Genomic DNA, 17,722 nt, shown 5'->3' on the forward strand with positions numbered 1-17,722 from the left:
AGACTGTAGTCGCGCTTTGCCTCCCACCTTAAAGGGTTACGTGGTTGAGGCACTCTCCCGCTACACCTATTACCAGAGTTATGAAGTCCAGGACATCTCCCTTTACACTCACATCGCTAGCGTTACGCGATCGAGGCACTCTCCCACTACACCCATCGTCAGAGTTACGCAGTCGAGGGCATCTCCTGCTACACTCGCATTGCCAGGACTATGCGGTCGAAGCACTCTCCCACTACACCCATCGCCAAAGTTACGCGGTCGAGGGTATCTCCCGCTACACTCGCATCATCAGGGTTACTCGGTCGAGGCATTCTCCCGCTACACCCATCGCCAGAGTTACACGGTCGAGGGCATCTCTAGCTACACTCGCATCGCCAGGGTTATGCGGTCGAGGCACTCTTCCGCTACACTCAAATCTGAGTGTCTTCACTCGTTACAACTACCGCTAGCGGGTTATCTTCGGGAACGAGCCTCCAAGTTCTATAACCGCCTTGCGCGAATGTCTTTTGGGAACGAGTCGACGAGCTCGCCAACTGCCTAAGATGGATATGGGGGGTCAACGGGTGCCTGACCACTTGAGTGCAGGTTACTACAAATAAACTCTTACATCCACTTCAAAATGTAAAAACACTAACAATCATCGAGCACATAAATATACACACTTTACTAATAATAAACATTCACATACAATCACTACGCAAATGTTCTTACAAACAAGCTTCACAAAGGCCCATTCTCGAAAATCCTTACTACAAATTTTACAATTTCTTGAGAACCATTCATAGAAATTTCCATCACATAACAGTGAAAAACTATTAGCAACCAAAATTTCTTTTTCTATAGATTACTTTCACCACGATTGACTTGAAGATTGTCTCTTTGACAACTTCTATCTTGCATGAGTTTCCTGCGAAACGATGTCATATTGGTAAAACGAAACTCTCCAGCATATCTTTGTGGGTATCTTGTACGATCCCGAGAACTAGATTTCTTGAATTATGAAGTTTTTTCCACTTCATTCACTGTTACTCACACAAGCATTTTGCCCGCTATCCCCCCTCCCCCCAATAATTGCATTTGAGCTGTATGAAAGGATATTAATGCTGAAAAAATTATTACCAAAATTAGAGATCGAGACAGCAAAAGGAGGTCGTAAAGTAAGGTATTTTATATTTATTTTATCTGTTGCCAGTAAATTCTCTCTGTTATGGACCCCATAAAGGTTGAAGTTGAGGAATGTCGCTTGATGCATCAACAATCATCAAGACTGTCGTGAGAGAGGGGGGAAGAAGTTTTTCTGATTGGATAAAACTGTCCTTTGGTAACGATTAGAAAAGATAACAACGGAAGGGTCAATCATTCACATCATTTTCTTTTTATAAGCACTCAATCAGTCACTTGATAATACATTATTGTGTTTTAATTAACTTCCTCTTGAAAGTGATGGAAAACTTGGATGGAGGTTGCTTGTAATTTCCTTGCCAGATTACAGGCAATCCGACAACAGCTAGCACAAGTACTGTGAGATGGCTATCTTAATTAATGTTTTAAAATTAAAAATTTCTTCTCATCAGTTACTATTTATCATCTTGTATCTCATATCCTATCAAAAATATTCTTATATCTTATAAAAAATACTCCTATACCTTTTAAAAAATTTATAAATATAGAGTGTAAAAATAAATAGTGACTGATGAATATAATTCTTCTTTGACATAATCTACAAAATTGATATAAGTTAAATTGAAAATTAATGATAAGTTGACAATTTCTTTACTATTTTTATACAACTTAATAATAAATGATTTCTAATAATTTAATACTATATTATAGAACATGATAATTATTAAAAAAAAAAAAAAAGATGAGAAATATGTTAAAAACTCAACCCAACAAAAATAGCGAGTATGATGAATTACATGATTTATAACATTGTTAGGTGATCCTTTCCTCGTGGGAATGATCACGTACAAGTCCGAGTGCCTATCCGAATAAGGGGGGGCCCGCAATCCTTTCACTTGTGCCTTCACCCAAATCATTTGCAATTCACTCACAAGAAATTACAATATCCCACCTCTAACTACGTAAATAACGCACTCCCCAAACTTTGTACCAAAATATAAGATTCAATTGAAGAGCTAACATGCCATTTCCAATTCCACCGCAAGAAGAACAGATGCACTACAAACCATTCACTCCTTTTCTTTAAAAAAAAAATAACAAAAAAGAAAAAGAAAATAGGTTACTTATCCTTAAGTTTTGTACACATAAAAAGGGAAATTGAGAAAAAAAAAAAATAAATTAGGCCACGTTTGGATATTCATAAGATGATATGAGATGAAATGAAATGAAAAAAAATCTATAAATAATAGTGAAATGATTTGACTTAAAATCATATTTTACAAGATTTTAAAAAATGAGAGAGAAAAAATTAAATAAAAATATTATAAAGTTAAATATTGTTATAATATTAATTTTAATATTAATCTCGTTTTAAAATTTATAAAAATTAAATTATTTTTTATATTTTGTTGTAAGTTTGAAAAAGTTGTAATAAATAGTTAATAATTAAATTAAAAATTAAAAATTAAAAAAATTTATATTTAAATATTAAAACGAGCCTCGGAAACAGCCTCGGATTAAGTATGAAATAGAAGAGGTAGGAAAGAAGAAAAAAGTAAAATAGTGTGAAGAACGTAAAGAAAAATATTTGAAAAAATATTAGAGAAAAAGTAGAAGAAAACGACAGCTTGGAAAGAGTAGTCTAGAAATTTGGTGCATGTGCAGGGTGTATAGGCGAGGATGTGGAATAAGTGAGATAGGCGCCAAAGCAGTAGCACGGGAATAGTATACGATATCTGGTAACAATAAATATGCTTTTTATTTTTGCCTCTTCCTCAGTTCATTGGTATTTATATTTATTTATTAGGGCGATATTTTCAATTCACACGTGGGCTGGTTCTATCTAGTACGCAGTTTCGTCGCTATACGGACGGCTCAGTACATGGCACAGATTTTCATATGAAAATACTACTTTGCCCTCATTTTGACCGTTCAAAATGACCGTTTGATTTATTTATTTAATAATTAAAAAAAAATTTTAAATATATTAATATATATTTTTTTATTTTTAAAAATATTTAAATATATTAAAAAAATATCAAAAAAATAACTAAGCAGTATGCTCATGAATAAAAGTGAGACGGCATAATAGTCCCACCCTTTCCATATATATATATGCAGCTTCAAAATGTTTGAATTGAAATTAATGATTTTTTTTAAGAAAATTAAGAAAATAAATCTTTCTTATTATTGCTATTTACCATTCTATACTTTACATCTTATAAATATATATATATATATATATCTTATAAACGATTATAGATGTAGAATGTATGATGTATACAGTGACTGATTTGTAACAAAAACTCATTAAGAAATTATGCATGAGTACTGTTTGAATCATTTTCTTCTTTCATAAATCTTTAATTATCCAGTCAAACTATAGAGAGATGCACAAATCGTTTAAAACCTACAGTATTGAATACTATCTTTATAGAATGTTTGAGTGGAGTAGTTAACCATTAATGATGTATTTATATCTTTCGCTTAAGGAAAATATTTAATATATAAAAAGATTTATAAGAGATTACCTTACAAATTGCGTGGTAATTAGATTGTAAATATTTATTTTTCCTAACTCCTCTTTTTAATTAAATAAACGAGGGTGTAACTCGTATAATGCACAGATCATATTAAATTTTATAATTCTAAATAATTTCTTATACATAATCACTTTCTCGGTTATTCAAAAAATTATATATTAAATATATAAAAAATAGAACATAAATATATAAAAGAGTTTATTTTACCAATAAATATTTCATAGTTAATTTATAATATTAAAAATGTAATATATATATATATATTTATATAATTATTCAATTTAAAACAATGTAAAATAGATTATATTAGTATGATACAGAGAAAACATATGTTCCACCTTTTCAATTTCACAACACCTTTTAGTTTTTAAAAAAAAAGTTGGAAGGAAGTCCAAAATCAAAAAAAGAAAATCCTACACAACTGGAAATTTAAAGATCCAATTTCTGGAAACGAAATTCTGAATAAAATCAGAACAACCCCAGATCGATCGGAAGGAAAATCATTAAAAATAAGAAGGAAATAGAGATAATGACAGAGAGATGGCTCTGACGTAGAGGCTTGACGAAGCTTTCAAGGGAACTGTAGAGAGGATCACGTCGCCCGCACAGTATCCTCATTCAAAGAGAGAGGCGTTCTTAGCGTCTCCGAGTTCGTCATCGCTGGCAATAACCTCATCTCTAAATGCCCCACTCGGTCCTGGTATCTATTTCACTCTCTCTCTCTCTTAGACAGTTGAGTCACTTTCAGTTCCACGAATTACTTCACTTCCACCATCAGTTTCGAGCAAGACTCGCTTCTTATATTTGCGATTTTTGAGTTTAAACTTGCAGTCGAAGAGACCCACTTTTTATTTTTGGCGAGTTTTGTAGCCTAAGCTTGCTTTCAATACACACCCACTCCAGGATTAAGATTTCAAGCCAGATCTGTTGGTGCTTTCCAGTGTTTTTCTTGTTGAGCATCGCGAGTAATTGTATCGGTTCTCATAACAGATGTTTTGTGATAGATTATGTAATTGCGGATTACATCTTAGCCTATTTCTCATCTAATATGGATTTGAGATTGAAATCCGGGGTATCCATATCAAGAGACTCTTGCTTTTCACGGTGTTTGGGTTTGTTTTGTATTTGGTCCACGTGTTATCACTTGGTTTAGTTATACACTTTAAATAAATGTGATGAGATTAGATATTTTGTTAAAAATAAAATAAAATATTATTAAAATATAATTTTTATTTTAAAATTTAAAAAAATTATAATAATAAAATAATATAAAATGAGATGATGTTATGCATGGAAACCGGTCATCCAGGGAACGTAGCACGAAACACCCGCCCCACCATTCGGGTGCACGTAGCATTTTCTGCCGACGTGGTAATCTTGTGAAATATAAATAGCATTTATTAAATAGATGGCGATTATTAAACAACAGAGCCCGATTAATCGGCTGGGTAAAATCCACTGCAAACCAATCATCGGGCCCCAATTTAAATTCACGAGCCAAACTCGTCACGTGTTAGAACACACGTGTCAGGATCAGTATTTTTCGGGTACAAAACTGCTGTACTTACACCGACAGGTGGGAATCGAATACGGTAGTGTGCGAGTTAAGGACCCACGCACGTGGTAGGGCACCGGACCAGCCGGTCGCCCAACCGGACATATCGGTAACTCGACCACCTGCTGACAGAAGTGTCTTCTTTTAAAGATACAAAAGAAAAGGAGCGGTGAATATCTCACAGAAGCATAGAACCACTCCTGCACTGCGCACATAAATTAATCTCTTTTTCAGTCTCTCTCTCTTTCTCTCTGCCTTTTGCTGTGTTTGAAAGCTTTTTTTTGTCTTTGTTTTTGTTTTTGCTTTGCCTCTGTTTCTAGAGTTCATGTGAGGAAGGAGGGTGTAGGTGGGCGAAGAAAGTGGATATTGGCTCTGGATTTGAGGTGGGCTTCTTGCTTTTGAAATCTTGTTTTTGCGTCTAATATGGAGAGAGATTTCTTGGGTTTGAGCTCGAAAGAACCATTGGCCGTGGTAAAGGAGGAGATTATCAGTGATGGGTGCAAAGACCCTGGTATGTTCTTGTTATATACTTCGGATTTTTTTATTTGGAGTCTCGAATATTTGCCATAATTTACTTGTATCTATTTAATTTGCTCTAATTGGTAAATTTGTGTGCATGGCTTGTAATACTCAAATACTAGAGAAAAATTTCCTAGAATGGTTTTCAAGGCTGATGCATTTTTATAGAAAAAATCTGGTCTTCCAGCTTCCTGTAAGTTTTGTCAAAGAGAAGAAAAAGCAGTTTGTAGATGCCTAGAAGGAAGACCCTTGTAACGCTTTTGTTTGTGACTTCAGTATTTCCAGTCTATCTCTGCAATCCGGAAAAAAGAAAACAGAGGGAGGGCCCCCCTGGGGGAGAGGGGGGGGGGGGGGGGGGGGGGTGGGTATGTTAGGGGAGAGAGAACGAGAGAATGAAGAAATCTCTCCCTTTGATGTTGTCCTATGATTTTTTTTTTGTACTTTTCATACTTGCTTTTCACAAATCTGTTTTATTATAAAGGGGAAGAAGGTAAATACGGCATCAAGTTGAAAATTGCTGAAAATTTTCTGAGGATCTGTACTGTTTACTGGATGGTGCAGGTGTAGAATGGCAATTCTCAAACAAGGTCTCTGCCCTTTCTCATTTGATGTCTTTCAAGATTGCTCAAGAATATAAGACCAAAAAGATTGTCTCAGATCCTCTCATATCATCTGGATTTATGAATATCTCCACTACAGATGCTTTTGATACCAGTAAAAAGCGATCCATGGGTGAAATCCAGGTTTGGTATTATTCCATTTCTTATTGAATATATTTGTTTGCATTTAGGGACCGTTTGAGCATTAAATGGCAATAAAACCGTTTTGCTTAATTTGTGCATGAATAACATTTTAGACAAGTTTAATTTTTACTCTGTATTTGAACAGAGTCTTTCTTATGGCGTAGAGGGGTCCTTTTTAAAAAACTAAAATGTTATGAAAATTTCTGTTGGGATCTTGGAGTACCGATGTTTAGGATGAAAGTCCATAAGCCTGTAGCTTGAATTTTTTGCTTTCTGTTGCCGTACTTAAGAAAATGGAGATTTCAAGTTCTGTTAAAGCACCCGCTTGGTTGGTTATCAGCTTGATATCGTTTCCTGAGTCTCGACTGATATCTTGTTTCCCTTCCCTACGTTGGTTTCTTGCTTTTACTATATAGAAGTCGTTCAATCACGATAGGCAAGGTGGCACTCATTTTTCCCTGACTTCTTATCCTGTGCCACATGATCTGCATTCTGTGCACCGTCCTCATGATGTGAAGATGTTTTCTGTTTCAAACCAAGCAATTTCAGTTTCAGTTGGAAACCCTTTCTTCAAGAATCATTTTGCTACTGGTCAGAATTTGGTTGGCACCACTGTGAAGCAACCATTACTTGGAGGAATTCCAGTTACAGCTCCTCATACAATTATTCCCACTATTTCTTGCCTTGCTGGGACAGCTGAACCATGGTAATTTTTGTTGTTGTAGTTTTTATCACATTTTCTCTTACAACTTAATATTTCTGTTGTATTGAATGTCTTACATGGGATATTGCCTGTAGGACTGGTGTCAAGGCTTCTGGGTCTCCTGCTCAATTGACCCTCTTTTATGCAGGTGCCGTGCATGTCTATGATGACATAACCCCTGAGAAGGTATTATCTCTCTTTCCTTCACACACATGTACATTATTAGAACACAAACACACCATAAACTTGTGGTGGTTGTCAAGTTCCTATTTCGTCATAGGTGAGCTTAAATTTGGCCATCCTTTCCAGGCTCAGGCTATAATGCTTCTGGCTGGGAATGTGTCTTCTGTTGCTCTTAACAATGCCCATCCAAAAGATCAAGTTCAGGCACCTACCTCAAAATTGGCAGCTGGTGATGTTCCTGTGAATCAGCCCATAAACACACAGCCTTGCTCTGGTCTTTCAAGCCCTATATCTGTCTCTTCACATACTGGTGCCCAGTCAGGAAGTGGGTCTACTAGCAATGATGAATTGATGGCAGCTAAAGCCAATGGAGTTCCAAATGCTATTAGCAAAGTGGAGCCTCAGAACATATCTAATGTTGTGGGATCTGTTGCTGTAACCCCTATGTTTCCATCTGGTAAGGGTTTGCCATGAAAGGGTGATGTAAATAAAACTCTGAAATGAAGAACTCAATTATTCTGTGACCTTTCTTGAACCATACCTAAAGTATATTGAATGTATTCATGATATATTTTAATTGCCTTCTCATTTAATTGCCGTGTACAATTCTTAACTTGTTCTTAAAAAGGAGAAGGAAAACATTATAGCGAAGGAAGCTTCAATTTTCAGCATGCATCAGTTAACTGAATCCTGAAGTTGTCAGTCTGTGTGTCCGATCATGAAGATGATTACTAATAATTAGATTTACTATCTCACGTCACTTCATAAGAATGACATTCAATATTCTGTGCAGCTGTTCCACAGGCACGAAAAGCATCCTTGGCTCGATTTTTGGAGAAGCGCAAGGAAAGGTCAGTCACTTTACAAGATGTGTTAGCCTTTTCTGGTCTACCAGAACCCTTGAAACATTTCGATAATCTACAAGGCCGTTCTTAATGCAAGTTAGGACCTATGATTGTTTGAGTTTGCCATCTACCTATTTGCATGTGGAAGAGGCCATGTTCAAACCTTATTTTGAGGTCCTATATTGAATTGGGTATGGCTTATAATTCTTCAGAGCATAAATTCAGCTGGCAGCTCAAAACTTCTTACTTGCATCCAGCAAACTTGATTATATATTCAGTAGTCAGAAATTCTGATTCTTTTCCTGCAGTTTGAGCATGAACTAGCTTTTGTTGATGCATGCAGGGCCATGAATGCAGCGCCATACAACCACATCAAGAAGTCTTCTGAGTGCACCACCCAAGAATGCGATGGTGCAAATTTTGGAAGTCCTGCTCCAGGCTCTCTCATCCAGCAAGGACAGTAACCCATGATGTATGAGGCCAAATTAGGAAGGGATTATTGCAGATTTATGTATTAAGTTGAATGTGTAAGCAGATGGATTTCAGAGAACTCTAGAACCTGACTCTGTTTAATTTCGAAACTTAACCAAGTTTCGATATATATAGTTGGTGTAGGATTTTTCCTCTTATTATTTCGAATGCAGTCGGATCTTTCGTTTCCGAGATGACATTAATTTAGTACGATATGCAACTGTTATAAGTATTGGTACTTTATGGAAATAATTGCCAGTCTTAAGATTGTATTTGCTGTTTGTTCCAGTGTTCATTTCTCTTCTTCGCTCATTTTCCTGCTATTTAATGATATTTTTTACATTGAAATCTCTCAGTGTTTGGCTGAGTTCTTAGGAAAAAGTTCTCCAGTTCTTGTTTAAACTCGAGAGCCTGAATTAGAAAGAAAGAAATATATAAAATAGTTATAACAATATGTATTACTAGCGTAAATTTTTTGGATAGTATTAAATATGCATAAAGTATTTGTAAGTTTCCTTTATGAAAAAAATTATTCATTATTTTTTTTTCTTATCATCTTTTCATCATCTCATGATGTGATATTAAATGATAAGTTCACAAGTAAAATATAATAAATAATCTTCAGTCATCTAATGTCATATCATGAGATGATGAGAAGATTATAAAAATTAAGATGATGAGTAGTATTCTCCATGTAGTCTCAACTTTTTGGAGTCCCCATAATTATATCAAAGATATACAAAAATGCTCTTTATTTAAAAATAATTATATAAAAAATTGTAAAAAAGATTTTATGCCTACCATTTTCCATCTGAAATACATGTTTCATAATATATGGATAAAAAAATATTATCTTCTATACAAACATTGATCAGTATATATATAATCCCCATAATTAATGAGATGGAAACCTATCCCTTCAGTAATCAATGGTTGGGAATGTAAATGAGAAGAGGCGAAACGTCATCTTATTCAAACTGTCATTATTTACTTCATATTGCGTGTAAATAAATTCAAAGACTAATGAGATTTGAAAAAATGGCAGACATGGATGAAAGGAAGAATCTCAAATTGTGGAGTCTATCCATACATACACACAACACAACATTCACGTGCTCACAGTACGACACGACATGGCAACAACTAACGAGTGGCTGCCCCTCCCTACCACATTAATGGTTCTTATCAATCCCTCCCACCAGAGGTTGGATGCTATTCCATTGTTTGTTTCTTGGGAAAACAATATACAAGAAAGAAAGAATATATTCCTGTATCTAGTTGTGCCCACTTGCACATTTACCGCAACTTAGAACAGAAGTAAAGCCAAACATATCTAAGCCCACGTTTTTGTAATGGAAAGTTTGTGACGAATACCGTGTGGGTCCAGCTGTAGCTCTTTCAAGCTTGCAACCAATTAGAGAATACCATTTCTTTTCAGGTGACGTAAGGCTTGTCACCACCATTAGGGTCACTTTCGAGGTCTAGGTTTTGAAAATAGGGACCGTATATAACACTAACCACATCTTTTCCAAGCGTCGGTCGAGTATTCTGTAGAGATTCACTGTCTCCTTTTAAATGAAAGTCGTTGGATTTGATCGGACTCTTCAACTCACTCTCCCAGAGATCCCTCATAAGCTTGTTATACGAGCCAATAAGAGAGAAAAGCTCCCTTATAATTATCCCCCCAATTATGTGCATTTTTTGACGGTTGAATTTTATACTTGATTACGTCCTTCTAGTTCCCTTAGCATTGATGGTATCAAGCGGATCATTCTACCCACATCGCATCGTACAATACATGCTGCTGGATTCGTGCACGTCTTGCTAGCTTCATGGGGTGCGTGCGTTTTCACAACTTTGGGATGCTAACCATCGCTGGGGTCTATTTAAATACCTCCATCGTTGTTGGAGCCCACTTTGCTCTCTCCTCCTTTTTCAAAGTCGTTCGTGCGTCCTTCCTTTGTCTTCAAATTTCCTCTGCGTGTATTCTACCTTCCCTTCTTCCATCTTTCATTCACATGGCTCCAAAGAACCCTTCACGCCTTGCTTCTAGAAATCCTAACCCTGCCAAGCCTTCCGGTTCCTTGCAAACTCTCGGGGGCCTAGACCCTCTTGAGGTCTGAACTGAGTCACAAAGATTCAATGAGTTCTCGTGGCAGTCGGTGGTGACTCCCGATGAGTTGGAGTCGCTAAAGTCAAACTACAAGGTGCCTGACATCGTTGAGTTTGAGGTGTCGTCCCCCAATAAAGGTGCCGTAGATTCTGAAGGGTAAGCAACGACGCGTCAAAGGTGGCTGTGTACCCTAGATGTTTCCCAGTGGCCTTAGGCTACCTTTCTGCCGTCTAGTTCGTGATGTGCTAGACTACCTGCATTTGGCTCTTGCCCAACTCTACCCAAATGCGTGAAGGATCATAGTATCATGTTGCGTCATCTGGCGGCAAGTGCAGGAGGAGGCAGGTTTCAAATACCTTGATCTCACTGCTTGCGAGTTCCTCCTTACCAACAATCTTCTGAAGCAAAGTGGCAACACATGTCAGCCGGCGCGACTACCCAATTCGGGCCATCTGGGGGGTCATGGGTGATGACAAGTGCTTCAAACCATCGATGACTTCTAAGGAGGTGAGTCGTATTGAAACTGTTCATGCATGGGTGAAAGCACATCCGAACGTTGTTTTTCTCGAGGCCCTGTTGGATGAGGGCAACCTTCAACGATATTTGCCTCCTCCGGCCAACATGCAGGCAACTGTCCCTCAGGTCCTTAGGCGTTCCCCCTAGCCTGCTGGTGGAGGGAAAATGGAAGAAGCCCAAGAGGGAGTCTCCTGCCAAAGGCGACTCTGACGAAACACCTATCCCCCCTCTGGGGCAAACTTCTTTTACGGTGCTAGTTCAGTGGCCAAAGCCATCGTCGAAGAGGGTAAAGGAGACCGTATTGTCTCATCACGTCGCGCCTTCTTCTCCTTCCCCATGAGGGGTGGGCGACTCTAAGTTTCTTCAGAAAGTTCAGGCTTATCCTCCGATGGCTGGTCTTACACAGCCTGGGGGGACTTTCCCAACTATTTCAAAATTTTCTTCTCCGACCCTGTCGGGCAATGTGGGGATTATGGAACTTTTGCTCGGAGAGGAGTTGCTCTTGTGATTTTATGGGGTCCTTTTAGATCGTCATATTTGGGAGTCCCAGATAGTGCCCCCATATCCTGACATTGACCTCAAGAGAGTTTCCTCGCCCTTATCTAAGGAGTGTTCTGCTGGGGGCGAGGATTTTCTTTGGGCTTCTATCCTAGAGTCTCCCATCGCTTATTCTCTGGAAGTTGAGATTGTCTCAATCGAGCCCAGTTTAGAGGGCAATGGAGTTGACAACGTTGTGTTCGGGAGGGAAATAGCAAGGGTTGTATCATGGGCTGAAGGGGGTTCTGGCTGATGCATCCGAGACTAAGGTCACAACGGTGTTAGTGGAGGTTAACGAAGGTTCGACTGTTGCTACCGATGCCAGGGCTCCACTGCCCTTCACTAACACCATCCCGGCCTTGGCCTGCGAAAGTTAGAGCTGGGGTAGTAAGTTGGCGAGGGTAGTGAGATCCCGACCACTTTGGTGGATGTTGGCGCTTATTTGTCCTTTACTGGCACCATCTTGGCCTTGGTGTCAAGGCGGGGATGAAAGTGACAAGGGAGATAGAGGGAGCCTTTTTGGTCCTGGTACCGATGAGTTGGCAGTTGGCGAGGCTTTAGCAATTTCCACGGGCCCAAGGGTTGGAGAGATTCCTGAATGTGCCGTGGAAGGCGAATGTGAGGGTGAACGCTGGGGAGGTCCATCCTCGATGGAGTTCATGGTGGGTGTTGAGGCATTGAAGGGTGATGACATCTTGATCGAGAACCCTTTTGAGAAGTGGGGTGATTCTGCTCCAAGGCCTGTGGTAGGCAGGGCCCGTCCTGACCATGTATAGGAAATGGCTAGAAGGCTCAAAGTCCGGGGTCAGCTATCATCTCGTTACATTTTCTTTCAAGTTTTCTTGGTGCATTTTTCTTTGACACTAACTTGAAACTTTCATGGCAGGGCGTAAAGCGGTTGGCGGCCTTCATTGTGGATGGACGGGAGGGGCTGGAAGGTGAGAACCAAGCGCTCTGATATTTGGCGCGGCTGACTTTGCACCATGCCAAGGAAGAGAGGGAGAACAAATAGGAGTTAGAGGACACCCTCATCAAGCTGCAATTCTACTGGTGGCAGAGGCTGAAGAGGATACTCCAGCTTCGTCAACGTAAGGCCCAACTTAAGTTTGACTAGGCGAGCTCCTAGAAGGAAGCCAGTTTGCACCGTCTTGAAGTGGTGCTTACTAAGGAGGAAAGGGACAACCTTCAGGAGTCATTCGATCATCAGCAGGAGGAGCTAGAACGACTACAAGTTGACAACTCGAAATTGGTCAAACAACATGATTATGATGCCCGATCATACAAATGGTTAGAAGGGAAGTTCGATGAGGCCTCCAAGGCTGTGTTGGAAAAAAAAAGACTCTCTCAAGGAAAAATCTAAGAGAGTGAAGGACTTGGAGGCCAAGAATGCTCTGGCCTGTGCTGGGAGTTTAGCGATAAGAGCCAGGCTGCAGGGTTGGAGACCCAGCTTGGTGAGACTGCTCACGAGGCCACCATCTCAGACTTGTGCTCTTGCCTTAATAGCGCTAAAATCGCCCTTCCCCGACTGCGCGAGGAGTTGTCACACGTCTGTTTGGTCTACAAGGACGCCTGGAATTGCGGCTACTTGGAGGGTTTGGAGAGAATGAGAGACCACATGCTCCTGAACCTTTGAAGCAATTTGAGGGCATTGAAAGTGCAAGACCTCCGTCTGAACCCAGCGGTGTTGAAGTGAGGTGCCTCGATAGGGAAGGAGCTAATCTCGAGCGCACTCTCAGACCACCCTGCTAGTGCCAACCCTGCAAATTGAATACTTTCCCCCTTGTATTGATGTATTTTCATTCTTCTCTGTTTGTGCTTGTACCATGTGATGACATTAATGGAATTTCCTGTACATTCTTTCCTTTCTTCTTGCGTTCTTCACTCCTTTTTTTTTTTTTTTCGTTTAGGTTTTCATTCGAGTGCTTTGGGAGTGTATTAGGTGAGGGGTGCGGGGGCGATGCTACTTGTGTTATGAACAACCATAAGTATGGCTTATTCATTATCGCAATCGTAAACTTGCATTGTCTCAGCTTGTTGCTGTCGTATTGGGGATGAGAATGGACCCGCTCTCACCCGTTGACATCACAAGGAAGGTAAGTGTTGACTTAGGCTAATGCTAATCCCACTCTTCGTCTTGGCAGAGGTCAGGATAAGTTGCCGGGCAACTGAGAGGCTAGACCCACTCTATATCGCTGGAGGGATGAGATGGCCTTAAGCCTTAAGGCACATCTCGCCCTTTTGGGTCTCGTGGGGAGGTAAGTTATCGTGCAGTTTGGGATTGGACCCGCTCTAGCTTGTTGATGCTCACGAGGAAGGTAAATGTCAGGTAGCCGAGGGTTGGCCTGCTCTCCACCGCGAGAGGGATAAAGCAGCCTTTAGATGTAACTCATCTCTTTTGTATCTTGCGGGGAGGTAAGTGTTGGATAGCTGAGCAGTCGGTTCGCTCTTCACCGTGACGGGGAAAATGTAAGTTTTCAGGCAACCGAAAGGCTGGACTTGCTCTCCAACGTGAGGGAGGTTGGGCTGCCTGCCCACTTACTAACCCTCATGAGGAGGTAAGTTTTCGGACAGTTTGGAACTAGACCCGCACCTGCCCGTTGGCATCACTTGGAAGGTTAGTGTTGGGTCAGGTTGGTGCTAATCCCACTCTTTGTCATGGCGGATGTTGAGGTAAGTTGCCGGGCAGCCGAGGGGCTGGACCCATTCTTCATCATTGGATGGATAAGATGGCCTTAAGGCACATCTCACTCTTTAATGCCTGCGGGTGGGGGTAATACTTGCATGGTGCCCAAGGGGGGGGGGGGGGGTGGACCTTTCCCCGCACCACACCCCTCACGATGCGGGGTAAGGGTTTTCAACCCTACCCACGGTGCTTGGGGGTGGGATCAAAACTGACCCCACTCGCTTCCCAAGCCACGATCCATTGGGTCTAAAAAGTTTTTTTTTTTTTTTTTGTCTAAAAAAATTTTTTGGACCCAAATTATAATATAATTTAAATTATATTAAAATTTAAAAATACAAAAGAATTTAAACTCATTAGAGTTGTATTTAGGGGGTAAAAAATTGACCCATCCGTTCGGTTTTGTTTAAAAATAAAAACTGACCGAAAACTGCTAATTTGGCAAGAAAATCAGCCGAAAATCGATCGTGTAAGGGATAAAACCGGCCTTCTCGGTTGTTGGCCGGTTCATGATCAGTTTGTCGGTTTGTTGGAAATCAGATCTGGACAACGTGTCTTGTAATTCAATTAGCCATTCAATACCACCACCAAATTCAAAATATACAGCAATTTCGAAATTAGAAAAGCATAATCATCTAAGAATCCAGCAACATCCAAGGAGCTAGACTACTAGAATTATAGAACTAGATCGGCATAGACAAAAAAAATAGAATCAAGAAAATAGACAAAAAAAAAAAAATTCAGATTACAGAACTTTGTTGGCGTGGGTTGTGCTGTTTATCGGAGGGACGTTGACGTCGTGGAGGTTGGGTCGCTACCATTGCGATGCCGATGCCGCTGGAGAGTGGAGACTGGAGGAGGGTTGCGGACGCTGGAGAGTGGAGACTGGAGTGGAAGCTGGGCCGCTGTCACTGATGCCACTACCACTAGAGAGTGGAGACTGAGAGGAGGGTTGTGCCGCTGCGGACGCTAGAGGGGATGGGAGGAGTGTTGAGGGAGTCAGGGGCCGCTAGAAATGAGAAGAGACTGAGAGGAGGGTTGTTTAAACCCTAGGCACAAACGGTGCCATTTGGCTTATGCCAAACAGCGCCATTCTCTCTCTCTTTTTTTTTTTTTTTTTTTTTTTTTTTGTTTTAAACTGCATAAGAAAAACGACGTTGTTTCACCTATTAAGTGAAAAGAAGACGTTTTAGAATGGATTATATATATATATATATATAAATAGGTTTAAGACGTTGGCCGGTTCAACGGTTTTCTTTTGGTTCAAACTGATACCGAACCGGCCGACACCGGTTTTGATAAAATTCCACCGCCTGTAGACTGGTTCTCTGCCGGTTTCGGCCGGTTCCGAGCTCGGCCTATTGGTTCGAGTCGGTCTCAGTCGATTCTTCGGTTTCTTGTTCAGCCCTAGTTCTATTTTATATTGCCTTGGCCTCATATATAAAAGTTAGTATAAGAGGCCAAGGCAATCCAATAACTTGAATACAACTTCAAGTTTTCAACAAATTGTATATATCTATATACAAGATATTTATTTAATAAATATTTATATAAAAAATATTTAAATTTAATTTTTTATATTAGAGGAGGAAGAGCGAGGCCCTATTGGGGTCAGCCCGCCCCTCGCCCCAGCATGGGTAGGCAGGCACCCCCGCATGGGCGGTGCTGGGTAGCCCGCCCACCCATGCTGGGGTGGGGTGGACGGGGGCGGGCCCCTGCTGTCCACCACTACCAGGGCAACTAAGGCTGGTCCACTCTTCGCCGCGAGAGGGATAAAGTAGCCTTTAGGCTCAACTCATCTCTTTGGGGCTCGTGGAGAGGTAAGTAGTCGGCAATGGAGATTACGTTGTTGGACTAAGGAGTCGAGATAGGCGAGACACATTTTATTCCTAAAAAGACACACTTACATTAATAGAGTATACATCGTTGACATGGAAATGTAAATTACAAGTCATAAACTTTTTTAGTAATAAAATTTCCGCAGGTGATCAGCGTTCTAGAGGTTTGGCAACTCGTTCCCTTGGGAGTCTCGGAGCTAGTAGGAGCCCGGACGGTTGTTGGCGATAACCACATAGGGGCCTTCCCATCGAGGGCCCAACTTTTCTTCATCTCGGGTAGTTGTTCCCGCCTGTTTCAATATGAGATCCCGGATCTTGAATACCTTTAGGCGTACCCATTTGTTGAAACATCGTTCCACTCTCCTCTTGTTAATGATTTTCCTTACTTTTGCTTCAAGTTTGACCTACTCCAGCATGTCAAGCTATTCTTCTAATCGTTTGTTGTTGGAGTTGTGCTCAAAGTGTTGCACCCTGTAGGTAGGGATCTTGACCTCGACCGGTGGCATCGCCTCATGACCATAAGTGAGAGTGAAGGGGGTTTCTCCCGGGGGTCTTCATTGTGATCCGATATGCCTATAAAACTTTGGGAAGTTTCTCCACCCATGTGCCCTTTCTGTCTCTCAGTTTCTTTTTGAGTATTCTCATCTATATCTTGTTGGTTGCATTCACCTGCCCATTAGATTGAGGATGTCTTGGAGACGAGTAGCTGAATTTGAGCCCTAGTTCCTGGAACCAGTCTCGGTAGTGCCTCCCATTATCTGATATGATGATATGGGGAATGCCAAATCTGCAGATGACTATTTTCCACAAGAAGCATGTGATGTTGCTCGTCGTGATTGTTGCCAATGCCTCAACCTCTACCCATTTGGTGAAGTAGTCCACTGCTACTACTACAAATCTTACTCATCTTTTGCCCGGGGAGAGGGGGCCTACTAGGTCAATTCTCCACTTGGTGAAGGGCCATGATGAGATGATTGAAGTCAATTCTTTCGATGGGAAATGGGGTACTTTGGAGCATTCTTGACATTTCCTACACTTCCGCACATACGCCTCTGCATCCTGGAGGGCGTGAGGCCAATAGTATCCCACTCTCATTACTTTGCCTGCTAGCACCATTCACCCGGAGTGGTCGCCACAGATTCTCTCATGTACTTCTGCTGGCATGTATTAGGACTTTTCAAGTGAGATGCATCTCAAGAGAGGTGTGGAGTATCCTCTTTTATATAGGATCCCCTCGAGCAGAGTGTAATGCGCTACATTGTTCCTGATCTTACTAGCTTCCCATTTGTTGTCGGGTAGTTCGTTGGCATCTATGTACTTATATCTAACGCCCATTCTAGAGCTCCCGGCTTTA

At 40.6% G+C, this 17,722-nt stretch overlaps 1 protein-coding gene across 4 annotated transcripts; it reads left to right on the forward strand.

The window, feature by feature from the left end:
- The first annotated feature begins 5,374 nt into the window (after positions 1–5,374).
- On the forward strand, positions 5,375–8,965 carry LOC121255596 (protein TIFY 6B-like). 4 transcript variants are annotated; one of them, XM_041155984.1, is made up of 7 exons: positions 5,375–5,731; positions 6,301–6,482; positions 6,899–7,188; positions 7,281–7,371; positions 7,495–7,825; positions 8,162–8,219; positions 8,557–8,965. In XM_041155984.1, the coding sequence occupies exons 1-7, from the start codon at positions 5,644–5,646 to the stop codon at positions 8,675–8,677; spliced, it is 1,161 nt and encodes a 386-aa protein (XP_041011918.1). In that variant the 5' UTR covers positions 5,375–5,643; the 3' UTR covers positions 8,678–8,965. The 4 variants fall into 4 exon arrangements, with proteins under 4 accessions (XP_041011918.1, XP_041011919.1, XP_041011920.1 ...); XM_041155985.1 differs by having other exon boundaries at positions 6,902–7,188; XM_041155986.1 differs by having other exon boundaries at positions 7,001–7,188.
- Positions 8,966–17,722: the final 8,757 nt, after the last annotated feature.

The sequence above is a fragment of the Juglans microcarpa x Juglans regia genome, chromosome 3D (genome assembly GCF_004785595.1).
Source record: "Juglans microcarpa x Juglans regia isolate MS1-56 chromosome 3D, Jm3101_v1.0, whole genome shotgun sequence".
Taxonomy (NCBI): domain Eukaryota; kingdom Viridiplantae; phylum Streptophyta; class Magnoliopsida; order Fagales; family Juglandaceae; genus Juglans; species Juglans microcarpa x Juglans regia.

Bases quoted from the DNA above. Each gene is read 5' to 3' on its own strand.
- LOC121255596 (XM_041155984.1), top strand. From the start codon at position 5,644: ATGGAGAGAGATTTCTTGGGTTTGAGCTCGAAAGAACCATTGGCCGTG. The intron at 5,732-6,300 runs GTATGTTCTTGT...TGGATGGTGCAG, and splicing joins TGATGGGTGCAAAGACCCTG to GTGTAGAATGGCAATTCTCA. The intron at 6,483-6,898 runs GTTTGGTATTAT...TTTACTATATAG, and splicing joins GATCCATGGGTGAAATCCAG to AAGTCGTTCAATCACGATAG.